Raw genomic sequence first — 27285 nt, 5'->3', positions numbered from 1 at the left:
ATGAAACTACTCATGCTCCCCCTGGCAATGTTTCCCCAGTTGGCACATTTAAGAGTGACATTCAACTTTTTATTTTATTTCATTTTTTTACATGAAAAAAATAAAGTTTGCTTTAAGCACTGATATACCCCACCAATTAATTCAATTAATTAAAGCAAAATAGGGGCAGAGGAGAAAGCCCCCATGTAATACAAAATAAGAATTTACAAAGGAGAAATAACATAAACAGAAAATTATAAAAATCATAAGAAACAACTTTGCACAAAGTTCTACATGAATGACTTTAATACAAATCTGGCAAAATGGGTAGCTTTCTACCTAAAAAACCTTTGCTAATACTAACACCAAGAGATGAATGCTCTAAAGAGACTCATTTGTACAAATGAAATAAAGTGTGGGCGTTAAAAAAAACTTTACCCCCCCCCATAAGCACCAGGCCCATACTATTTTACTAGAAATTCTATCAAACCTTGAAATCTAAGAAGGAAGGGAGGAAGGGAAGAAGGAAGTAAGTAGGTAGCTAATACCCTCACCTCAAGGACCAATTGCAAAAAGCCTACCCTCACTTTTGGCACACAGTTTCCAGCACCACATTATGACCAGCCAGCGGTTAGTGCATAAAGGCGAAGGTGACTCAACTGTGAAGCTACTAATGAAATTCGCCCTCATCCACCTAAGGGAGGAAAAATATATTCATCACCAAAGATGTTGAAGGAAGCACAAAATAGTCTACTTTCATTCTTGATTTAAAAGAACAAGAATCAACAAGTCCGTAACATAAGCTGGAGAGCTAGATCAAAGGCATATGGGGCATACTGGGAAGACACTGAAGGCCCCACAGCCTGTCCCCAGCCAGATGGCAGCCAGCTCCACTGGCATCCGGCACTGGACTGGAGCAGCAGCCAACACAACTAAACAAGGGAAAGAAATGAAGTATAAGCTGGAAAAGAAAGAAAATACAAACTAAGTTGAGTAAGAAGTCATTAAACCATCACTATTTGAAGCTAAAATAATTACTTATCTGGAAAAAAAAAAAAGAAATCTATGGTATGAGAATTCTTACTTTTATATCCTTCTACCTTCCTAAAATCAAAAACCTTCCGGCCTTGAATGACACACTGGCCAGATGGACCTAACAGATATATTCAGAACATTCCACCCTAAAGCGGCAGAGTACACATTCTTTTCAAGTGCACATGGCACATTATCCAGAACAGATCACATCCTGGGTCAAAAATCAGGCCTCAATGAGTACAAAAAGACTGAGATCATGCCATGCATATTCTCTAACCACGACGCTATGAAACTAGAAGTCAACCACAAGAAAAAATTTGGAGGGCGCCTGGGTGGCTCAGTTGGTTAAGCGACTGCCTTCAGCTCAGGTCATGATCCTGGAGTCCCGGGATCGAGTCCCACATCGGGCTCCCTGCTCAGCAGGGAGTCTGCTTCTCCCTCTGACCCTCCTCCCTCTCATGCTCTCTGTCTCTCATTCTCTCTCTCGCAAATAAATAAAATCTTAAAAAAAAAAAATTTGGAAAGACCAAATAAATATGTGGAAGTTAAAGAACATCCTACTAAAGAATGAATGGGTTAACCAGGAAATTAAAGAAGAAATTAATAAATACATGGAAGCAAATGAAAATGAAAACACGACAGTCCAGAACCTTCAGGATATAGCAAAGGCAGTCCTAAGAGGGAAGTATAACAATACAGGCCTTCTTCAAGAAGTAAGAAGAATCTCAAATATACAACCTAACCTTACACTAAAAGAGCTAGAAAAAGAACAAAAAATGAAGCCGAAAGCCAGCGGAAGAAGGGAAATAATAAAGATTAGAGCAGAGATAAATGATATAGAAACTAAAAAAAAAAAAAAAGAAAAGAAACTAAAAAAAACAATAGAACAGATCAATGAAACCAGGAGCTGGTTCCTTGAAAAAATTAATAAAATTGATAAACCCCTAGACAGACTAATCAAAAAGAAAAGAGGAAGGACCCAAATAAAATCACAAACGAGAGAGAGAAATAACAATAAATACCACAGAAATACAAAAATGAACTATTGGGACTTCATCAAGATAAAAAGCTTCTGCACAGCAAAGGAAACAATCAACAAAATTAAAAGGTAGGAGGCACCTGGGTGGCTCAGTCGATTGGGTGTCTGTCTTCAGCTGGGATCATGGTCCCGGGGTCCTGGGATAGAGCCCTACATCAGGCTCCCTCCTCAGCGGGGAGCCTACTTCTCCCTCTGCCACTACTTCTGCTTGTGCTCTCTCTCTCTCTCTCTCTGTCAAATAAATAAAATCTTAAAAAAAAAACCTAAAAGTTAACCTATGGAATGGGAGAATATATTTGCAAATGACATATCTGGTAAAGGGTTACTACCCAAAATCTCTAAAGAACTTATCAAACTCAACACCCAAAAAAACAAATAATCCAGTAAAGAAATAGGCAGAAGACATGAATAGGAATTTTTCCAAAGAAGACATCCAGATGGCCAATAGGCACATGAAAAGATGCTCAACATCACTCATCATCAGGGAAATACAAAACCCCTGATGAGATACCACCTCACACTTGTCAGAATGGCTAAAATTAACAAGTCAGGAAACAAGATATGTTGGCAAGGATGCGAAGAAAGGAGAACTTACACTGTTGGTGGGAATGCAAACTGGTGCAGCTACTCTGGAAAACAGTATGGAGGTCCCTCAAAAAGTTAAAAATAGAACTACCCTATGATCCAGCAATTGCACTACCAGGTCTTTACCCAAAGGATATAAAAATACAGATTTGAATGGGTACATGCACCCCAATGTTTATAGCAGCATTATCAACAATAGCCAAACTATGGAAAGAGCCCAAATGTCCATCGACTGATGAATGGATAAAGAAGATGTGTATATATACACAATGGAATATTACTCAGCCATAAAAAAGAATGAAATCTTGCCATTTGCAAGGGCATGGAGAGAGCTAGAGAGCATTATGCTAAGTGAATTAAGTCAGAGAAAGACAAATACCATATGATTTCATTCATATATGGAATTTAAGAAACAAAACAAATGAACATAGGAGGAAAAAATGAGAGGCAAACCAAGAAACAGACTCTTAACTACAGAGAACAAACTTATGGTTACCAGAAGGGAGGTGGGGTGGATGGGCTAATTAGGTGATGGGTATTAAGGAGGACACTTACAGAGATGAGCACCGGGTGTTGTATGTAAATGATGAATCACTAAATTCTACACCTGAAACTAATATTGCACTGTACATTAACTAGCTAGAATTTAAATAAAAATTTGGAATGAATGAATGAACAAAAAAAATAAAATCGAAAGCTTTTCAATATACAAACAACAATCAGTTAGAAGATATGCTGAAAGAAGCCACTCCAGTTACAACAGCAACCAGAAATATAAATTTAAGAGGAAGTATGCAAAACTTATCTGAGAAAAACTTTATTCTGTGAAGGAAAAGCAATGAGGACAATAATCCCTACTGGATATTAAAACAATCTATTAAATCTATTAAGCTATTAAACAATAATTAAAACAACATGATGGTACATAAGAAGACAAGTAAACATATGGAACAAAATAGAAAGTACAGAAATAGATCCAAACAAATATAGGAAATTAAGGATGCACTACAAATCAGTTGCGTAGAGATGAACTTTTTAACTGGGTTTTTCCACAACTGGATAGCCATCTGGACAAATACACCAGAATAAAAGAATCAAAGATTTAAATATTTAAAAAAAACACAAAAGTAATCAAAGAAGACATTGGAGAATTCCCTTAAAACTTGGCAGAAGGAAAATCTTTCTACTAAAAAACTCAAAATCCAGACGCTATAAGAAGAAAATATTCATAAATTTGACTACAGAGAAATGAAAAATATCTGCATAGTAAGAAGTATGATAAGCAAAGAAAAAATACAAATCACAAACTGAAAGAAATATTTGTATCTCCTCACAGACAAAAGTTTACCACCTTAATATATGAGAAGGTCCTAGAAATCAAAGTGAAACAGAAAGCTAGGAGAAACATGGGGTGCCTGGGTGGCTTAGTTGGTTAAGCATCTGCCTTCGGCTCAGGTCATGATCTCAGGGTCTTGGGATCAAGCCCCACATTGGGCTCCCTGCTCAGGGGGGAGTCTGCTTCTCCCTCTCCCTCCGCCCCTCCCGCACCCCCACTTGTGTTCTTTCTCTCTTAAAAAATCGTAAAAAAAAAAAAAAAGAAAGAAAGAAAGAAATCCAGAAGAAACAGAAAAAAATAGCCAAAAGAAGTGAGAGATAGTTCCCAGGAAAAAGAAATACAAATGTCCCTTAAGCATGAAACATGTACAAAATCATTCTTTATAACAGAAATGCAAATTAAGACTATCCTGAGTTTCTACTTCTCACCCACCAGATCGGCACAAATCCAAAAGTTGGACAAATTTATACCTTTGGTGAAGCTCTGGGGAACAGGCACTTGGCATACACTTCTAGTGAAAGTACAAATAGTACAAACCATTAATGAAGGGCAATTTGGCAACATCAGTCAAAATTACAAATGCTCTTTGACAGAACAATCCATTCGTGTCACAGATTGATGTTACATGTTAATTAATTACATGTTAATGTAATACTGCAGCATATTTTTTTTAAGATTTTATTTATTTACTTGACAGAGAGAGAGCGGGAGAGAGAGAGCACAAGCACAGGGAGTGGCAGGCAGAGGGAGAGGAAGAAGCAAGCTCCCCTCTGAGCAGGGAGCCCGAGGCGGGACTCGATCTCAGGACCCCGGGATCATGACCTGAGCCGAAGGCAGACACTTAACTGACTGAGCCACCCAGGCGCCCCCTGCAGCATACTTTAACAGCAAATGGTCTAGAACCACAGTTAAAAAGAACCATTTGCACTCAAATGAAATTTCTTGTTAAAAAAGAAGAAACTTTCTAAGTAATAAATGGAAAGGACAACAGGATATAGGTGAAAAACACAAGGCTCAGAATAGTGTTTACTGTATGTCGTCTTTGGTATTAGTAAGTCAAAAAATCACAAACATCTATATTATAATAGATGTTTGCAATAGCATGAAGAAACACTGCAACAATCCATAGAAACTAACAGGGAGTAGAGGTAGAAAGCAATGGGTGGAAGCTATACTTATCAAAGCACATGTTTTTAAATTACTATGATTTGTATACAATGTGAATGTATTACTTATGCAAAAAAATTAAAATATTTTTTAAAGATGTATAAATCCAAATTTAAAACATTGATGCAAGAACTTGCAGACACGTATCCTGTGTGTTCATCTGCTAGCTGTCCCAGAATCACATCAGTCTGATGGCTCAGCGTGTCCTCAAAATTGTAAAGACAAAACAAAGTGAAACTTGACTATAACCACTTTCCACATAACCAGTGTCACCCTTGCATTTTAAATCTTACCCCAAAATACTTATTTTCTAGGTTAGATTTAGAAGTCCCTGATAACCCCCTACCTCATGTGTATAAGTCATGGAAAAGCAGTTTACAGAGAAGGCATTCAAAGATTTTATTTCTGAAAAGGAGTTGGTAGATGACATCTTTTATTCTTGGGAGAAAAATATAGCACAAAAGAGTATCGGTGAGCAGAGGAATGAGGAGAGAAAAAATATAAAGTTAGAATTCTCTCTTCCCTCAGTTTCCATTCCTTCTGCTCTTATTTTCTTCCCTGGTTGATTCTTGTCTTGTCCGTTTATCTTTTCCTGTCCCTTTCCTATGAATTTTTCTCTAGTGTTTGTAAATGTCTTTCATTCTGTGAGTTCACTAAATCCACCATTTCAACTTTCACCCTCCGTAAATAACTCCCCAATGTGCACCAGTAGCCTGACTTCTTCCCCAAGGCTCACACTTTATATGGCTGCCAAGTCATTCCATCTCTCCACAACCCACTGCTCTTGTGCAAGGCCCCATGACCTGTAGAAAGATTTATCATGCAAATGGATGTCACAAGGAAGCCCAGGTAGCAATATTCATATTTAAAAGAAAGACTGTAACAAGAGACAAAGAAGGACACTACATGATAATAAAGCAGACAATCCAACAAGATGTAACAATTGTGAATATTTATGCACCCAACATGGGAGAACCCAAATACATAAAACAGTTAAAAAACAAACATAAAGCACCTAATCAATAGTTATACAAAAATAGTAGGGGACTTTAACACCCCACTTACATCAATGGCCAGATCATCCAAACAGAAAATCAATAAGGAAAAAATAGCTTTGAATGACACACCGGACTGGATGGATTTAACAGATATATTCAGAACATTCCATCCTAATACAGTAGAATACACATTCTTTTCAAGTGTACATGGAATATTCTCCAGAATATATCACATACTCGGCCGCAAAACAAACCTCAACAAACGTTAAAAGATCGAAGTCATATGATGCATCCTTTCTGACCACAATGTTACTAAACTAGAAGTCAACCACAAGAAAAAATCTGAAAAGACCACAAATACATGGAGGTTAAATACATGCTACTAAACAATGAATGGGTTAACCAGGAAATAAAAGAAGAAATAAAAAAGTCCATGGAGGGGCACTTGGGTGGCTCAGTCGTTAAGCATCTGCCTTCGGCTCAGGTCATGGTCCCAGCGTCCTGGGATCCAGCCCCACATTGGGCTCCCTGCTTGGCAGGAAGCCTGCTTCTCCCTCTCCCACTCCCCCTGCTTATGTTCCCTCTCTCACTGTCTCTCTCTCTGTCAAATAAATAAAATCTTTAAAAAAAAAAAAAAAAGTACATGGAAACAAATGAAAATGAAAGCACAATGGTTCAACACCTTGGGATGCAGCAAAGTGGTTCTAAGAGGGAAGTTGATAGCAACACAGGCCTACCTCAAGAAGCAAGAAAAATCTCAAATAAACAACCTAACCTTACACCTAAAGGAGTTAGAAAAAGAACAAACAAAACTCAAAACCAGCAGAAGGAAGGAAATAATAAAGATTATTTTCATTTAAATGAAATGAAATTGGAATTAAAAAAAAAAAAAAAAAACAGTAGAACAGATCAATGAAACCAGAAGCTGGTTCTCTGAAAAGATCAACAAAACTGATAAACACCTAGGGGCACCTGGGTGACTAAGTCTGTTAAGCGTCCCAACTCTTGATTTCAGCTCAAGTCATGATCTCAGGTCGTGAGATTGAGCCCTGTGTCGAGCTCTGCACTGGATATGGAGCCTGCTTGAGATTCTTTCTCTCCCTCTCCCTTTGCCTCTCCCCCTGCTTGTTCTCTCTCTCTCTCACTCAAATAAATAAATCTTTTTAAAAAATTGATAAACATCTAGCCAGACTCATCAATAAAAAGGGGGGGGACTTAAATAAAATCACAAATGAAAGAGGAAAAATAAAACCAACACCACAGAAATACAAAAGATTGCAAGAGAATATTATGAAGAATTATATGCCAACAAATAGAACAACCTAGAGGAAATGGATAAATTCCTAGAAACATATAAACTACCAAAACTGAAACAGGAAGAAACAGAAAACTGGAACAAACCAATTACCAACAATGAAATTGAATTGGTATTCAAAAATGTCCCAACAAACAGAAGTCCAGGACCAGACAGCTTCATAGGTGAATTCTACCAAACATTTAAAGAAGAGTTAATACCTATTCTTCTCAAACTATTCCAAAACATAGAAGAGGAAGGAAAACTACAGAATTCATTCTATGAGGCCAGCATCACCCTGATACCAAAACCAGATAAAGACACCACAAAAAGAGAGAACTACAGGCCAGTATCTCTGATGAACAGAGATGCTAAAATCCTCAACAAAACAGTAGCAAACCGAATCCAACAATACATTCAAAAACGTCATTCACCAGGATCAAGTGGGATTTATGCCTGGAATACAAGGGTGGTTCAATATTTGCAAATCAAGGTCCCATTACCTTCCAGAATGGCTTGCCATCTACCATCTCTCCTTTCTCCACTTCCCTCTCCCTCTTCCTGTCTAATCCCACTTCTGCAAAACTACCAGATTCACCTTCCCGAAACTTTGAGATCCCCTCACCTAAGGAAGTAATTTCTTAGCCTGGCATTTAGGACCTTTTAGGACTTAAACCTAAATATCTATCCAATCTCAACTCCTACCTCCAACTCATTTTCACTCATTCTAGCCCCAGCCAAACTAAAGCTGTCCTTGGGCCCCTAATGTTTCCTGGGCTCTCTTACCCTCCCGCTTTTGGTTACAATTTCTTCCACCTGATACCCCTGTTCCTAAAATCATTCAAAATTCTTTACATCAGCAGAACTCCATTTTCCCCTTTTTTTTTGTTTTCTTTGAGCCCATGAACTACCAACTCCATCCATTACATGATGCAGGCACTGTCTTAATTGTTTATAAGCAAAGACCAAAAACAAAAAACAAAAAAAAAACAAGTTATATCAAACTTATGAAATGTCATTTCTAAGTTTCTAAAACAAGCTTATACTAAAGGACCCAAGGGGTGGCTTATCCTATGGAAGGCCATGGCTTCCCTTAAGAAAAAAAGGACTTTAGTTCTTTTTGTTGATTACAGAATGCCTGCCTTTCTCTCTCCTTGAATAGGTACCCCAATACACACGCTTCTCTACCGACTAGCGATCTTAGGCACGGGCTCGTTGTATACAACGTCAGATGAGCATGAGAGGCTGAACACACGCTGGGATTTCATCATGCCTGCTGGCCTCACACACTTGAGATCTGTTGGGGAGAAGTCATGTGGATTGGCCAGTGACTGGCAAATAACTCGCTGTCGTGAACATATGAGTCACTGAAAATGAGGATGTTCATTTAATTGAGTAGATTTGTACCAACATCATTGCAGAGGCAGGAAGAGGAAGTGATATATTTGCATGATACACTTACAGATACCAACTTAAACAAAAACCTTACCACACTCGGGCTTTCCGGTCCGCTCCGTTTCCCAGTGAAGTGCGCAAGTGCGGGCTGCCCAGCACACAACACCAGAGAAGCACAGAGGCAAGGCCCATCAATTCCAGAAACACTGAAGCAAGACAGGGTGAAGGCTCTGCGACCCTAACAGAAAAGCAGACCACGCCCCAGTCTTTCCTTTTGTTCACCAGGTGTCCCCAGAAGTTACAGGAGACATAAGGGCTCTACGGGTTTTATTCCCTGAGGAACCTTCAGACAACAAAATAGGACTCCAGGGAATTAATGTCCTTCCCTAGCCAGCCCGAGCTTTGAGGGAAACAGAACTCTGAGGAAGAGAAGCAGGAACACCAGGCCCCTGACCTAGAAAAGTCAGTGAAGGAGGTACAGAGGAGAGCTTTCAGACTACTGAGGTTGGCACACCAAGACAAGGTCCTAAGGGTTTTGCACATCCCCAGGGTATGCAGACATCACTAGGCCACAGAGTCATGTTACATGTTAATTCTGTAATACCGTAGCTTCCTCCTACTCCAACCCAAGAAAAGGACTCTGTCTAATCACAAGTCCAACGGGCTGTCTCCTTTCCCTGAGCCCCAAGAGCCAATCCTCAACAGAACCACCACTATCAGCCACCCATCTCCCCAGCCTTCTGGGTACCAAGCATGCTTTGGTACCTTGGCCCCTCACCTTCTTCTTCATTCAGAAACTTATCCTGCCCCAAGAGCTTCAGCAAGGAAACAGAGAAGATTGGGAAATGCCATTATAAAACCCCCTAGAGAGGGGAGAAAAGGTGTAGCGGGCTTGAAGCGTGCTGCTACTTGCTGGCGGAATAAAGAACTGATGAAGAACTTTCTCGTTTTCTCTGCTTATGGAGCCAGTGGCCCACAAACAGGTAACAATGTTACAGAGGCAAATACTACCGAAGGACAGATTAAAAACTGAAAAACTTAAAATTTGTATACGGATTTTATTACAACCAAGATGACAAGGCACTGCTAACAACTAAAAAGAGTTTTGTTATATAATCCATGCCTTTCCCCAAATTCTCAACTGTCCCTTCTATGTGTAAAACTTTTCTGTGAAATCTACCTAGTAGCCTGACCCAGTTTTATGATCATTTTTTGCTAAGGAGCTCTTTCTTACATATAACATTTTACTTGAATGTAAGCCAGTCTTTTTGTTCCATCTTTTATGGATATGGCGAGAAAGAGGGATGGCTTCTTCCTCCTAATAATTAACTGTCACATGAATCATCCCTTGGTTTTCTTCCAAATTCAGTCATCAACCTTCACAGGTCTGGTTGGCTACTACAGTCATCCTTTTTGCAAGCTTCAGAATTTCCTCTTTACGATCTTTAATAATAAACAGTAAACCTGGGATTCTCTGTGCCTTGACATCACATCTAAACCACTTTGCATTTGAGCCCTTCATATCTAACGTCACCCTCCTAGCCAACCTTATTTCTATGTTTGTTCCCTTCTACGAACTAAGCTCACTCCCACTGCTATGCAAGCTATTCCCTCATTCCCCGAGTTTAGAAAGCTCTGTCACCTGAGTTAATCCCAAGCCACCTCTACATGACCAGTTCAACACTAACACGTCCACCAAAACATCCTCTCTGATGTCCCCCATCCGGGATGATCTCTTTTCATGCTACGGTTATAAACTTTCTTCCTCAAGTTAATTATATTTACTTTCGTGACATTCAATACCATCAGCACTGGCTAGCTTCTGATTGTCACAGGAATGTGTGGAGATTGGTGATATCTCCTTAAGTGGGCCAAGGGTTGCCTGAGGGCATAGTTCAGCATATGACGTAGATACACAGAAAACGCTCGGTAAGCATTTTTTATGCAGAGACCAGGGTCAGTGACTGCAAGCAGCTCGTCACTGTGGAGTTCAGTGAAGTTGAATATGCTGGTTCTGCCATGAACTGCAGCATCATTTTAGGTTCTGTGCTCGCCCTGGCTTTCCATGCCTGATGGTCTAAAACTCTGCCTTCTGAAGTGGCAAGCCTTTTCCTACCATGTATCTTTCTTTCTCTTTTTCTTTTTCTTTCTTTCTTTCTCTCTCTCTTTCTTTCTTTTTTATAAAGATTTTATTTATTTTATAAAGATTTTATTAATTGAGAGAAAGAGAGAGAGAGCACAAGCAGGGGGAGTGGCAGAGGGAGAGGGAGAAGCAGGCTCCCCGCTGAGCAGGGAGCCCAATGCGGGGCTTGATCCCAGGACCCTGATACCATGACCTGAGCTGAAGGCAGACACTTAACCAACTGAGCCACCCAGGCGCCACAGGCTGGCTTTTCTATCCCATTCCAAAGCATCCTCCTTGGGTAAAGGATCTTGAATGTCACCCCTCTCTCTGATAGCTCATTCATCAAAACAATCAAGATTACTTTAAATTCTATTCCGTTTCCTAGGTTATTTAAAACGCAGCTAAGAGCATTCGGTCAATGATACAGCACTTCCAATTACATCAGTCATCAATACAACCCCAAACAATACAACCAAATCTATGCCAAAAACCCAATTACTCAAAAGATTCTCCTCCTTTTAGTTAGTGATCCTTTGGTACACAGTGTGAGAAACCCTATCTATTCTCCAGATCAAGAGTGGTGACAAGGTTTCATCAGGAAGACCGACTCCAAAGCAGTCAGCAGTGAGAAGGGGTCTGCAGGTTTGTGTTAAGGACGCTAAGTGTGGTTCAGAGGCAAGGACTCATTACCCAGTGATGTCTGCCAGGGTTGTGGGAGGGGTAACAGATAGAGTGGATTTGCCGACCCGTTATTTGGAATAGGATACAATCAAAAGCTTTACTGAAATAAAGGTACATTCAGTTTTCCTGTTTTCTATATGGTTTATGTATCTGTAATAGAATAATTTTTAAATTTTGAATAATTTTCTGTTAGTGTCTCTCAGTTATCAAGATGAGAAGTACTTGGGGCGCCTGGGTGGCTCAGTGGGTTAAGCGTCTGCCTTCGGCTCAGGTCATGATCCCAGGGTCCTGGGATGGAGCCCCGCATTGGGCTCCCTGCTCGGTGGGGAGCCTGCTTCTCCCTCTCCCACTCCCCCTGCTTGTGTTCCCTCTCTCGCTGTGTCTCTCTCTGTCAAATAAATAAATAAAATCTTAAAAAAAAAAGAAAAAACTAGAAGTACTGGAGGTGTACTTGTTCTCCTGAGAAAAGCAAATGAGAAAATCAACTCCCTTTTTCATCATTATATACCCCAGTAGTTCCCCAGAAACTTACAAAATAAGCAATGTTGATTATAAAAGAGGAAGATTTTAACCCCAGATATAAAAACTAATCATGAAATTAACCATGTGTTTATACCTATTTTGAAGCATAAACGGAGTGGAAGAATGGACATTGTAATCAGCTGTCAGTCAACACTACAGAGAAACTAAGAGGCATTTATAATTAACAGGCAGAGTTTCATTTTAACAACTAACATGTTATTTTTTTTTTAAGATTTTTTTTATTTATTTGAGAGAGTGTGCAGAAGAGCAAGAGAGAACATCAGTGGAGGGGGGAGGGGAGGGGCAGGGGGAGAGGGAGAAGCAGGCTCTCCGCTGAGCAAGGAGCCCGATGTGGGGCTTGATCCCAGGACCCATAGGCATGTCACCTACTTTGTTAGTGCTATGTGACAAGAAAAATTATCTGAAAAAAAAAAAAATAGTATGTTTTATGAGCTTCCTAACAGCTTTCTTAAGATGCAAGCCTGTCACTCCCCTTCCACCATCACTTCGCAATGCAGAGAAGACCTTAGTCTGACCTGACCTTTTACCTTCTTTCCTGCCACAACCACTCCTTCCTGCTTACTCACTGTTGGCCAGAATTAAGTGCTAAGTCATCTCCTTTCAGAGGTTAGAGTACATCGTTCTACACAAGTCTCCAATCCAGTCTAAAGTAAAGCTTCCTCCAAAACAGTATTTTCATCAGATTATGAGGCAAAGTTTGAAGGAAGATTCCCTTGTCTCACCTTTACCTTTCCTTGAAGAACAGGCCTTCTCCCCCCATCCAGTGTTGTCTGCTAACCCTGTTGTTCACAAGCCTTGCCTCACATTCCGTCCTTCCCCATACCAGCCACCAAAAACTGAAAATCAAGTTCTGCTCCTTCAAGGGCCTGCTTATTAGAAAACTAAGAAAAATTACACTAACAGTATTGGATACTGAGATGGACTCATTATAATGTCTCTAAGAGCAGTGGTTCGCAAAGGAGTGGACAGAGGTTAGGGGAGGAGACAGGATTTTGCCCCTAGGGGACATTCGGCAATGTGTGGAGACACTGCTGGTTGTCACATTAGGGGTGCGCTACTATCATCTAGTGGGATACTGCTAAAGATCTTACAATGCATAGGACCACTCTCCATGACAAAGGATTATTCAACCCAAAATGTCAGTAGTGCTGAGGCTGAGAATCCTGCCTCTAAGAGATAATATATATTTTGATTAACAACTCTTGTTCCATAGGTTTAAGTTTTAATTCCGGGCACTGGTCAGACTCAACAGAGATGTGATTCAGAGCAGGTAACCATCAATCACACCCTTGAGACAAATATTTAGTTTCTATTCATATAAAACTAGTTCTACACATCAGACTAGACTCTAGCGGAGCAATTCTTGATATTTTATTTAGTTGGGTTTTTTAAAATTTTTATGCTTAAAATATAAGTTTAACCAAAAAATATGAGTTCAACAAAGAAAAAAGATACCCGTTGCCATATTTGCTTCAGATATTCTTTAGAGAAAAAAACTAGAGATACAGTTAAAGCCCATCTCCCCATCCTTTCTCCTCCCTCCTAGAAGATAACCATTAACCTGTGGTATATATCAGTTTCACATATATTATATACTTATCTACAACTATCTACATAATTACATAGTATCTGCTTATAGCAGTAATTTTAAATAAATGTTTTTATACTATACATTTTCTTTTTGTTCAACATTAATATTTGTGTACTTTGTTCTCTTCATATAAATCCAGTTAATTCATTTGAACCAGCTCACATATTAATTTTCCTCCTGATGAGTGACTGCGTTGTCCCCACATTTTCACTATTTGTATCCCCTTGTAGCAAGTCTCCTAATACATACATGTTGAGAGTTTGAGTAGGTTTGATATCTTAGGAGAAGTGGAAGTGAGGGACTATAGACTAAATTTCATGTAATATGAAAATTTCATGCAATAAATTTCATGTAACAAATATCACGGAATATTGCACTTAGAAATACAGATGACTAATCCTATGGTTTACAAACAAATAAAAGCAAAGGATCGAAACTTTGTCTTGTGCAGAGCTATATTAAGCTGTGAGGATAAAAATGTATAGTGCGCTAGTGAATTTTTTTCAGAATCACCTGCTATTAAGTAATTTTTGTTCCAGGAACAAAAACTGTACCCCATATGTCCAGTAAAGCAGTATCAATAAATAAATAAACATATCTGTAGACCATGACTGAATCTTGGTTAAATAAATCAATTATAAAAACATATTTAAACTGTTAGGGGAATTTATATATGGACTGTGATTAGATGATATTAAAAACTTTTGAGTTAACTTAATAGCACTGTGGCTATTTTTTAAAATCCTTTTTTTAAAAAATGCATGAAAAGATATGAAATCTTATATTGATTGCCTTGATTATTTTAGCAAAAAATAAGAAGGCACAGATGAATCAAGCGTGGCAAAATCTTGACAAATATTGCCTATATCAGGTTCATTCTACTATTTCTCTACTTTCGTGTATGTTTGAAAATTGTCATCATCATCATCACCACCATCAGGCACACGATTTACGAACAGAGGCAGACTAATAAAAGCAGGTAGACATTTGGCAGTGATAAGGAAAATGTCACTCTATAATCCTTCCATATCCCATAACTGGATTATTTTTCTCTCTATAAGTAGCTAGACAAGTTCCAGTATTTTATCAGCCAGATAACCATTAAATGCATTATACTCCATATCCGTGAGGACAGCAGATACTAACTTGTATTCAGGGAGTTTACACCAAGACAATACTACTAAATCAACTTAGTTGATTTAAACAGACTATCAAACGCCCCCACCTCCCACCCCCCAGCCTGCCCAGTGGGGTGCCTGGGTGGCCCAGTAGGTTAAGCAGCTGCCTTCGGTTCAGATCATTATCCAGGGGTCCTGGGATCAAGCCCCCCCATTGCATCGCATCGGGCTCCCTGCTCAGCAGGGAGTCTGCTTCTCCCTCTCCCTCTGCCTGCCCCCCACCCCCGCTCTCTCTCACACACTCTCTCTCTCTCCCTCTCTCTCTCAAATAAATAAAATCTCAAAAAAACAAAACAAAACAGCCTGCCCAAAACAAAATGAGTATTGAAAATGACATTCAAAATTCTGTCACAAAATATTATCCCACATTTTCTATAAATGTGAGAGATTTAATATCGATGCAAACCATGTTGTACCGGTATCAACATGGTTAATCAAGTCTCAGAAAGAATTCCAAAAGTAAAATCAGAGGGAAATGTTAGGCAGCCTGAATTCTCTCTGAATTGGCATAACGTCAGAGGTTTCACTATAGCATTTTGTCCTGTGTGTGTGTTTGGGTGGAGGAAGAGATGGGGACTGGGGGTAAGACATATAGGGCAAGAGAGAAATTTCGCATGGGGGCTTAATTAACAATAGGCCATGTGACCCCAAATCCCTATGTGTGGTGCATGCTGGAGTGGGGCAAAGGGGAGGACCCGAGGACGTGGTATGCATGTCCCATGCAGATATTGCTAAGTCAGGCCAGTGGCACATTCTAGAGGATAGTGCCAAAATGACTGAGCCATGGCTTCTATTTATTTGTATTGTTTGGGACACCTCTAGGACAAGTGCAAACTCGGGCCTTTCTTCCTGCCTGTTGACTTTTGGTGCTAAGCATTCAAAATGTCCTACTAATATAATGCAATTTATAGTGGAACTGATCTCTGGTTCTGAAAATGGCATAATGAATTACATTCATTACAAGTACAATCCTAATTACTAACTAATTGAAGTCTATTGCACAATAAATCTCAAAATCAGTCCAGTATCCAAGGATGAGGTGGGTGGCTCTTAACAGTCAATGGTCCCTTGCACTATTTACAACAGAGTAAGATAAAAGTTGATAAAATCTCAATCAGACCATGTTCCTGGGTCTGAGGAGATGCACCTGTCCCATGGCTGGAGTGGTGAAGCACATCCGCCTTCAGAAAACAAACTAGGGTAGAGGGTAGCTACATTGTCCACTGAAGTTGAATGTTCAGTATAACATAGTTACTTAAAGAGGGGGAGAAAGATTTATCCTCAGTGTTGTAGTAACATGAGGAAATGCCCTTAAAGCTGGAAGAAGGTGCAATAACAGGGCTTCTTAAGGAGATCTTGCTCGTGATCCTATCTGAAGCTCAATCAATAAAGGAGACTGTTTTTTAATAGGAGACCCCGCAGAAGATGGCTGAAGACAGGAGAGAATGATTTAACCACAAAGATAATATTTCCCTAGGTTCAGCTTTCAGTTGGCTTATTAATAAAAGCACAAGAGAAATATAATGCAAGAGGGGTTTAACTGGAGAGAGAGAGACTCAAAAAAAAAGTGTGTCCAAAAATATGCTGCATCAAATAAAAGAGCAGAGAAGAAATATCTGGTGCAGAAAATAAACATAACTATCTTCCCTGTTTAGCCACTCTCTCCCTCTCAGTTTCCCGAACCTATCGTCAGCACTATAGCACTCAGACATCTCCAGATCACACCTGCACTTCTGGGGCCCTTGGCCTGCCTGTGACCCTTGCGTCAACTTGGACCCGCTCAGCGCTGACTGGGGCTCTTGTTGGCAGCCATACAGAGGCAGAAGACTGCAGCGGCTGTTTCATCACCCTCAGCCAGTCTGTCTAGGAGGAAGATATTCTCTCTCTGCTGACTCCAAACACCGGGGTGTATCAACAAGGCACACACCCCATACCAGGGCTACCCAGGCAGGATGTAAATCAGGATGGGAGTGGAGATGCATACCATGCACAGCTGTGGGATCAACGGAGATGAAAGCAGCATGTATCAGAGACTAAATTAGATCCCACGTTGTCCTTTGCTTATGCACCTACTTGAGCATTTATCAGAGTGAGCTGTCGGATACCTGTCTCCTCACAGGAACCATAGCTTAATCATCTATAGATATCTCATCAACCCTACAGGTAGCAAGGGCTCAGTAACTGCAATAGTCATTGCCAATTTCATGGCTAAAAGGAGGGACAGCTACTCTGAGTGAAAGAAGATAAATTTGGTAGCCTTTAGCCTTACTCTAAACCATTATGGTTTATATTTTCTCCTCTTGTTCACTTCCACTCTTTCCTGGAGGTACCATGGAAAAGATAGATGCATGACAAAAAAAAAAAAAAATCCAACAAGTGATAATATTCACTTCAGTACAGGCTAAAAAATCTAAACCAATGCTAAGGACACCCTCACCTAGTGATTTTTAATCCTCTTAACCTACCAAATTGGAACACCTCGTGCCCTTTTAAATTCACGGCCCAAGACATGCATCACCACCACCCCAATCCATAGGGCTCCATAGAATTTCACTCAAGATCAGTGACAGCCCAAAGTCTCACCAAGTACAACAGAAAACCAGCAATAAAGTTTGTTGTCTCCTTAAATCATAAGGATACACATTTAAAAATGTACCCAGAAAAATCAAAAATTAGTAGATCTGCTATGTCCAAGAGAAGGTGTCTGACAACAAAAAGAAGATTGTGTATAGCCAGAAATATCTGATCTTGGTAAAATGTTACTGGTGCTAATACTTGATGTTTAAGTATACACATAAAGATCTACTAGTTGTTTCAATCATTTGAACATAACAATCCAATTACACAAAATGAGCAGATGTTTTCACTCAAATACTTTATTTCCAAAATGCATTGTGGTATACAGTTTCTATAGTTTCTCTCAGACAAGCCTCCAGAAGATAAATTCCTCCTAGTGAAGTGTTTGACATTTTGATTATCTTTAATCCTAAATTAGATGGGCACAAATTGTTTCTACATTATTTTTGAAAAACACATAAAGGCTTATTCGTCTTTTAATTAAGTCAAGTGACTTATTTATTCTTAATTTCATAGTTGTCCCTTCCGTAGAATTCTACTTCCCTATGAACCCCGTGTCTTAAACAATTCTTAAAATTCTTACCCAAAGTAAAAGGGTTTATTGGAACAACGGCAAAGCACTAATAGGCACAGGCACTAGTGAGCTCACTTGACTCTAACTCAATTCTAACAAAAATTAACAAGTGTCTTTACTATAGGACTTTTCTGAGCCTTTGTTACTATGTAATATTACTTTCCAAAAGCAAGGTGTCACATGTGGTGATTCCCAAGCTTATTTCATGGGGGGAGTAATTATTTATTTCATGCATTACCAATCAGCCTTTAGTAGGAAAGGGTTTATCTTGAAGAACATTTTTGAGAACCACAAATTAGAATAAGGTGCTAATAAAACCTCAAAAATAGGTTTCACTCCAAGATAGTCCAATTAGCATTATTTTCTTAAACCATTAACTACATCTTTAAAACTACAGGCAACCACCTTTAAATGTATGCTTTTAGAAATGCCCTATAAGAACACATAGATGAACTAGCACATTATTACCACCTTCACAGTGAAAACTCATTGAAAACTCAGGCAGCTGCCATTTTGCATAAAGAACAAAATTATGAATGACCCAAGGCCTATAGAATGCACTGCTTTCTATCTCAAGTTCAAACTGGGTAGATGTAAATTTATCCAATTTGGATATCTTAACCATCATAAATGAAAAAGAAGACTTACCACCAGAAGCTGAGTTTTTAAGACCCGACTCCTTTGGGACTCCTTTTTCAATTCGAATTGTGGCCCACTGTTTAAAAACAAATAGTGCTGTTAATGAAGACTGTTCCACGGACATGATGTAAAATACGCAAACCTTACTTACGCAGAAATGAAATTAAATATTAAGCCCCAGCACTCTCTGAATTAGAGATGCCCTAGTAAACCTCTGAGGTAGCGGGATTCCAAGGCTCAAATACACCCTTATATTCATCACCGATCATGTTCTAATAAAATAAAATAGGCTTGCAGAAGGAGGCAGTCTACACTTGGGGAGCTGGAAAGGAAGTGGTGAAATCGCTAACTAAAGACACCACCTGGCCACCTGGTCACTTGCCTCTATTGAGATACACAGGGAAAATGTTATTATGAGAAACCACAGGTTTGCGAGAACTTAAGAACAGGAAAAATCAATTCCCATTTTTGTTTTCAATGTACATAGGAGTATAAAGAAATATACCAAGATGTGATTTGTTGTTTTCCTCTTTATACTTTTCATATGCATTTCCAAAATTATCTACCATTAACATCAGAGTTCAAAAACCACAAGTGAACTTTGTTGACAGCATCCCAGAAAATCCCAATGGCTATTTTTCCAGTTTAGAAAAGGAATGATTAAAATATTATTTCGATGATTACAATTCCAGAAGCTAACATTGTCGAGACTGACTGATTGGAGAGGAAGTGGGAAATTAGACGTAAAAGGCATTGCGATCATTATAATTAGGACTTAAGAGCCCTTGAAGGAGTAAAAAGAATTTATCAAAATTGTAGCGGCCAAAAACAGGTATTGCTAGGCTCACAAGGAATTAAACAGATTTTTAAAAATTCAAATAAATAAGACAATGAAGGATAGAGACTAAATGACCTAAAACATATACCTGAAGGTCAAGGAGAAGGGCATGATCTGACTATGTCAGGACCCCGCACAACATCCCAAAGAGCCAAGTAGGAACATGCTATTTGCACTTAGAGAACAGCCTATAAATAGAGACTTAATCTTCCTGGCTTCAAGTGGCAAGTCACAAATGATAATAAGACTCAATCTTAATCTGATTGTGCCTTTTTCCTTCCTTGCTGATTTAATGCAGGCATTCTCAAACTCTAGACATATCTCTCGTCTCTTCTTAATAGAGGTAAAGGTTTATTTCCATAGTTTTTCACTTTAAAGCTTTAGTACCTATTGTCATTTATAATCAGACCAAAGATAGAATTAAGATAATATTTTGTCAATAACTGAACATTTGTTATCTTGGAGCTCACTTTTTTCTTGTGGCCAGGTGATTTTATATTTTATAGAAATGGCAATTACCTTAGATTAGGACAATTATTCCATGCTCATGGGATGGAAAAAAAATGATATTTTGAGGCTGTTATGGGCTGAATTGTGTCTCCCCCCAAAATTCATATGTGGAAGCCCTAACTGCCCAGTACCTCAGAATGTGACTGCATTTGGAGACAGGGCCTTTTTAAAAAGGTGACAAAGTTAAAATGAGGCCTTTAGGGTGGGCCCTAATCCAACAAAACTGGTGTCCTTCTAAGAAGAGGAAATTTAACACAGAGAGACACCAGGGATTTGCACACAGAGAGGAAAGATCATATGAGGACACAGCAAGAAGGCAGCCATCCGCAAGCCAAAGAGAGAGGCCCCAGAATAAACAAACCTGCCAACACCTTCATTTGGGACTTCAGCCTCCAGAACTGTGAGAAAATAAATTTCTATTGTCTAAGGCACCCAGTCTGTGGTATTTTGTTATGACGGCCCTAGAGAACTGATACAGGGGCATGCCTCATACAGCATGATGTGCTACAAAGAGCTCCATGTTCTGTCACCAGACAAGTGTCAGAATGCATAACCTCTCCTGAAATGGCAACTCCAAAGGTCTGTCCTACAAAATGCAGTTACAGTGTCCAAGACTAGCAAAGTTTCAGGTTGGAGGAGAAGTCACTTAATGCCAAAGGAAATTTGTACTAGAGAACCATTTTCTTCTGTGGGCTTACTCCCAAGGAAAGGTGAAAAGCACCTAGGCTTTGCAGCCAGACGCATATGCATATGAATTGCGGGTCTGCACTTCCTGGCCGGGCTCATCTCAAGAGAGATTTTTCACCTCTTGGGACCTCGGTTTCATCATCCCTAAACCAGCGGCAGTATCAAGATAAAAGATTAAAGAAGGTATTCCATCCAGTGACTGCCACACAATAGGCCACAAAGCAGAGAATGTTGGCTTCCTCCTCCCTCCTCACACCCCATAATTTATTTAGCTTCCAAAATGATCACTTTTTTCCAGACCACCAGTGCATCTTCCAATAAACAGCTATGTCTCTTCTACCATGCCAACTGATCAGGTAGGCCCAAAGACAGAGGTGGGGAATATCTCTTCAGAAGTTCTAAGCCTCTTCCAGAGGTTATCTCAGAAAACATCTGCCTCCAAGAACCACGAAAAATGCAGTTCTGTCCACAAAAAGATCCTGAAGTATGACGGGGGCTTCTAACAATCCCCATTGTTACTCCCATCTCACTTTCCCCTACAAAGACAAATTGAAGGATACTTCCCATCAGGTTCTCACTTGCCTTTACCTTAAAAATCCTCTTGGGAAGCAAAAAGTAGCTGTCTCTAATTCACACACACACACACACAAAAAGGGTGAAGTCTGATTTTAAGGTATCTTCCTTTTTATTCATACATTCATTTATTTATTTTTTAAGTAGGCACCACACTGGGTGTGGTTTCCTGACCCTGAGATCAAAACCTGACCTGAGATCAAGACTCACACTGGGCTTGAACTCACAGCCCTGAGATCAAGAGCTGAGCTGAGATCAAGACTTGGACGCTTAACTGACTGAGCTACCCAGGCGCCCCTAGGTCTGAGTTTTAAAGCTTAAATCAAAAGCTTGCAAAAATGTGACATTGTCACCTAGATAATTACAACTTTCGGCTTTTATGCTAAAAAGACATTTAAAAATTAACTAAAAAGAGAAAAGGAGAGGATGAAAATCATATAAAAATTCAAATATTAGGTTTACCCAAATTAACAGCAGGCCACCACCTGTAGCATAAAAAAACAGTTTCTTGACAGTCCTGTCATCTTGGCAGAGTGAGAACTCAGACCCTAGATTCAGATTAAAATCCCAATGTTACCACTAACAGCTGTACACCACTATCTGGACAAATTAACTCTGTGACTCTCCATTCCCCAACCTCAGAGGGGGAGTAATATAGCCTCTGTCAGAGAGTTGTGAAATTAAGCACATTGCCTGGGAAGCTTTTCTTTGTTACTACTTTCTGTCATAAACAGCCACGGCCTTCTAGCACGTTTATTGTATTTCCAACACCAGGAATAATACCTGAGTATTATATTAACAGAGGTATGACATGACATCTTAATTGACATGCCTTTTAAAAAAGATAAAAAACTAACTGGTGGATGGAGGAAAGTGTAAAGGGAAAGAATAATAATTAAAATAAAAGACAAGAATAGTCCGCTCTGAGTATGTATGCTAACTCATTAAAGATCTGAAGGTAGGTTAAATCTTAGCCACATAGGAGCAAAAGCAAAAAAAACCAAAAAACAAGACCAAAGAATATTCCAATTCAAACTCCACTGAGACTGGAGCATCGCCTATGTATCAGTGCTTTCCTTGACCTCTCCTCATTGACCCGCTATAACTCTCTGAGGCGTACTCCGCTACACCCATATCGAAACTTAAGTGACCTACCCAAGGTCACAGGGCCAGAAATTCAAAGGAACCTGTCCACGCTTCCAGCTTACTCCTCAAAAGCAGAGGGAAAAATTAGTCTATTAACATTCATTATCTGTCCATTGCCTGTGTTATCTGGTTAGATTAGATAATTTACATACCACTGCCCTACCTTCTTCTCTACTGATCCTATATTTATATTCTCTTCCCATCTTTATTTCCCTGTAATCATGAGTCTTAGGCCAATGCATAGCAATCCTTCACCACCCTCACCTCCATCAACTTCTGCGGTTGAAAACGGCATTTTTTAATCTTAAATCCATCCATGTTCCTGTTTGGGATAAACACGTAAACTTCACACACACACACACACCCTCCCAGAGATTCCAATACGTATATCCTACCATCCAAATGTCCCCACCCCAAAGTTTTACTTTTCATTGTTTGAATTCCTAAAACAATTTTCCCAATATGAAGTTGTAATAATGCTGTATATACTCCTTAGAAATCATGATATACCCCTGGAACATCACCAGTTTAGAGAAAGAAACAACCAAATCCGGTGAGAACTAAAAGCTAAGGAATAATGAGTAACAGAAGGACTGGGCCTTGCACAGAATCGACAAAAAGGCAGGGTATTTGTCCAGGACTAAAAATGTCCTAATACTAAACAACCAGCACAGTTTTTAAAGGAATTATCCCTATAGTCAGGAAAAGCGATCCACTGTGCGGCCTAACTGAAATGTCTGTGAAACATCTAAGGCTGTTCTAGCTGAAGGACAAGCAGCAGCCCTGGGTCACCATTTCCCTCTCCTGTGCCTAAAGCAGACACCACTATGGGATCACAGCTCCTTCCTGAGGAGCCCAGCTGCTCCCAAACACAGGCGCTCCAGTCAGCGACAAGTCAGAGTTGGCCCCCAAAACGATCCCCAAAACGATGGGGATCATCACTCTGACCTAATAACTTACTCTAAGCAAAGAGGGTAGTTCCTTAGGCTGCCATCTACCTGGTTTCCAAGTAAGTGGTCTATCTCCCAGTAATAAGCTAGATGGACAAAAAATTAAAACTTCAGGCCCTACCTAACTGAAGCCCAGATCCTGAACTGGATACATCCCCTCCAAGTACAGTAGTTATTTGCCAGGCTGACAGCAACTAGCTGGTCTCCCTCCTTGACATCTCTTTCGTTGTACCTTTAATTATTAAAGCAAGACATACTGGAGTCAGCCACTGGAAGCCAGTGTGTGGGATTTACCTTTACTCCAGTCTAACTTGGGATATAAATTCCAAAAGACACTGCTGTACAAGGGAACAACTTAATCATTTCAGAGTTCTGAGAAAGAGTTCTGAACACCAGCCAAAGAGGATCATCTGCGATGGGGAGAGTATTGGAAGAAGATCTAGCAGTAAGAGGCAGCCTAAGAAATCCACAGCGCAGCGTGACCAAGTTCAGAGTATGAAGTCAATAGGAAAGGTTAAAAACTGCACAATATCTCCCAGGCAGAAACAACAGAACTTTTAAAACATTGAGGGCTGAAGATGAAGAATCAAATATAACTTCAAAGACTAGACAGAAAAATAGCCACAAAAAGAAAGTGCAACAAAAATCCGGGGCAAAACAGGAGATTAGCAGGTAAGAGAGTTGCAGGAGGTTAGTAGGTGAGAGATAAGCAGGTTAGAGATGTGGATCTGAGAGCCACCCCACTCACTGAGGGAGAAAAAAGCCAGGTCCTGGGGGCAGACCGAAGATAAGGACAGAAAAATGAGAACCTGCATTAGACAGTCCTGTAGAAGTTAGAGAAAAAAAGGATGCTAGAGTCTAAATAATAATATTATTCATTTAATTAATAGCAGCAAACACTGTTTAGCACCTAACACCCACAGGCACCCTTCTAAAATGCTTGACATGTTAACCCATTAAACAACCCCATAGGGGTGCCTGGGTGGCTCAGTCAGTTAAGCCTCAGGTCCTGATCTCAGGGTCCTGGGATCGAGGCCCAGCCTCAGGCTCCCTGCTCAGCGGGCAGTCTGCTTCTCCCTCTGCCCCTCCCCCTGCTCATGCTCTCTGTCTCTCTCATTCTGTCTCTCAAATAAATAAAATCTTTTTAAAAAATAACCTATGGAAATAGGTGTTATATAATTATTCCTATTTTATAGATGAGGAAAATAAAGCACAAGAAGTAGGTGAATTCCCTAAGGTCACAAAATGAGAAGCGGAGCTGATTTTGGAACCAAATCTAAGCAAATCTGTATCCAGAGTCTGTAGTCCTCATCACTAGACTACAGGTCCTCTCCTCAGTTAAGACTCCTGTCTCCACTTAATTCAAGCAAACCACTGAACTTCTCTGAGTCTCTGTTTCCTCGCCCGGAAAAAGGGGTAACACTGGCCCTCCCTACATTCCCGGGGCTATGGGGAGCATCTGATGAAAGAGCAGAGGGGAAAGCCCTCTGTGATTTGATTAAGCTCTGTGCGAGGGTGAGCTGCTCACCTGCTCACCAGGCTCACCTCCATCTAACACGTTTCTTTGCAGAATTTGGAAGCAGGAGTGCAGGGAGAACAGAGGTCAAAGAATATACATTTTCAATGACATTTCAAGTGCTTTTGGTTAGATAAAATTTCCATGACTCCATTAAAATACAATCAGATTTCTCTCTACCGCCCAGCAATTGGTTTCTTATCTTGAGCATAAACTGGAACATGATGCCTTTCTGGACAGCATGCCTTAGTACACGAAAGGACCTCTGAAACCTGGGGCTATAAAAACTAAGGGGAGTGAAGGGACAGCTGCACTAAATAATGGATATAAAGAAATCTATAATATAAAAGATTGTTATTCTAATCAGTAATAATAATAATAACAATAAAGCAGTGGGTGAGGGTGGTTCTGTATCCAACTAGGGGAACAACAAGGTGGTCTCAGCCCGGATCCCTCCACTCTGCGGAAGTAGCCAAGATGCTGTCTTCGCGCGACTGCGGGGGACAAACTGAAACGCGCACCCCTCGGGACCGCTGACCTTCCAAGATGGTCCCCTCGCCTCAACTCGGCTCTCAGCAGCTCTACTCGCGGCCACCACTGCCCCGGGGTCTCTCTCCCTAAAGCCCTCAAAGGTGTTGGGGCGCCGCATCCCCCCCGGCACTCACTTCTAAAGTTTTCACCAAGATCTTCATGTAGATCTCGGAGATGCCCAAAGACACCCCGAAGGCCGAAGGCAGGAGGATGAGGCCGAGCACCAGCGCCAGCCAGGTGGAAAGGACCTTCCCGGCCAGCTCTGCGCCCTCCATGGCTGGGCGCACCGTCTCGGAAGGGGTCCACGGAGGAGGTCCGAGCGCGACAGCTGTCCCTGTCCCCAGGCAGTCGGGCAGCAGCTCCGGGAGCAGAGGCGCGGAGCCGGGCTCCGGAGAGTCAGCGCCGCCGCCTCCTGACACTCACCTCTGCAGGGAAAGAGGAAAGGAAGGAAAAAACTTTCAGAACGACGGCAATTTCCTTCCTTCCCTTTCGGGCTCCTCCCGGCCCGGCCGGTTAACTCTTTCTCCGCTGGAGGCCCAGGCCAGCGCCGAAGCCACCGCAGCAGGCGCAGACCTGGTCGCGCCGGCCGGACGACAGGAGCCGGGGTGAGCGAAGTGACACCGCGGCGCGGGCAGGAGGGCAGCGCAGCCGGGAACGCGCCCCACCCTAGTGCCTAATTTCCTCTGGGTGGCGACTGCGACGACTCAACGGCTGACTCACCGAGGCCCTCCGGAGCGCGGATCCCTGTGGGCGCACCGCACCACTGCACACCCGCCGCGGGCGGAACTGGCACCAGGCGGAGCACTGCGCTGGGGCGAGCTGCGCTCCCGCGCCGGGCGCCCTATTTCTGCGCCCTGCTCTCGCCCCACCTCCCCCGCCACCCAACAGGGAGCTTCCAGGTTAGATCTGCACGGCCAGCGCCGCAGCCCCCCGCCACGCCCCGGCGGCCTCCCTTCTCCCCCGCGCCCCGCCTCCGCCAGCACGCCCAGCCAAGGTCCTTTAGGGAGAAGAGCTTTCTGCAAAATGTTAGCATTTCTTCACCCCAAAATGAACTACTGACGTATCCGGGACGCTTGAGAAGGTCATGTTTGTATGGCTGTAAAACCACCTCTTTAGAAGGGCTTTCAGGGAGAGAGAAAGGCACAGAGCGCCGCTGAGCTGCCGTTTGCGCCGCTTCCAGGTCTCCCACGCCTCCTTCCCCTCTCTCCGCTGAGCAGCTGTGCGGCTCTCTCTTGCTCGTCGGGAGAGGGAAAAGCTCTCTCCCGGAGACGCCTACCCCACTCAGCCGCCATGTCCCTGGCACAGGAATCCTTCGGCTGAGGGTCGCTCTCTTCCTGGGGGAAGATTCCAACCACGGCTGGCCCTACCGCTCATCCAACACTCTCAGCGCACGGAAGCTGCAGACAAACGCCAGGCTGGCTCAAATCTGCACCAAGCTGCCTTGCGCCTCCCGGGCATTCCGTACGCCCCCCAGCCCACCCCCACCCCCACCCCCACCCCCGCACTGCTGCCGTGCTAGCCCTTACTAGAACGGTGAAGGGCAAAACGCTCTATGGCTATTTGCGACCTGATCTGTTCTTAAGAATGAACATAAGATGGGATGTCGAGACTGTAGGAGATAAGATCAGGCTGCCCAGGGCTTCCAGATCATTACCGAAAGAGACCAAAATCTCATACACACAGGTCTCTTTCGGGTGTTACTTCAAGCTGGAAAAACTGGGAGGGCAAGCAAACTGAATTGAAGCAGGGTTGATAGCAAACACTTCAAAGAAAGTTGCCCCTGCCCAGGGTGTGGAGG

The 27285-nt window shown here is 41.4% G+C and overlaps 1 protein-coding gene across 5 annotated transcripts in view; it reads right to left on the bottom strand.

Annotated features, from left to right (window-relative positions):
* Window positions 1-26896, bottom strand: part of GPAT3 (glycerol-3-phosphate acyltransferase 3) — a 60489-nt gene extending 33593 nt beyond the window's left edge. Inside the window, exons 1-3 of one of the 5 annotated variants that reach the window (XM_032400707.1) lie at window positions 26764-26896; window positions 25622-25912; window positions 18746-18812 (exon numbers count right to left, since the gene is read on the bottom strand). In XM_032400707.1, the coding sequence (XP_032256598.1) occupies window positions 18746-18812; window positions 25622-25762 (208 nt within the window). In that variant the 5' untranslated portion in view covers window positions 25763-25912; window positions 26764-26896. Of the gene's footprint in view, window positions 1-18745; window positions 18813-25621; window positions 26359-26595; window positions 26676-26763 lie in introns of those variants that run through there. The other 4 variants (XM_032400709.1, XM_032400708.1, XM_032400706.1 and 1 more) reach the window with 4 other exon arrangements.
* Window positions 26897-27285: the final 389 nt, after the last annotated feature.

This window comes from Phoca vitulina, unplaced genomic scaffold (genome assembly GCF_004348235.1).
Source record: "Phoca vitulina isolate PV1807 unplaced genomic scaffold, GSC_HSeal_1.0 scaffold3, whole genome shotgun sequence".
Classification (NCBI taxonomy): Eukaryota; Metazoa; Chordata; class Mammalia; order Carnivora; family Phocidae; genus Phoca; species Phoca vitulina.
This window is presented reverse-complemented; position numbering and strand designations above follow the sequence as displayed.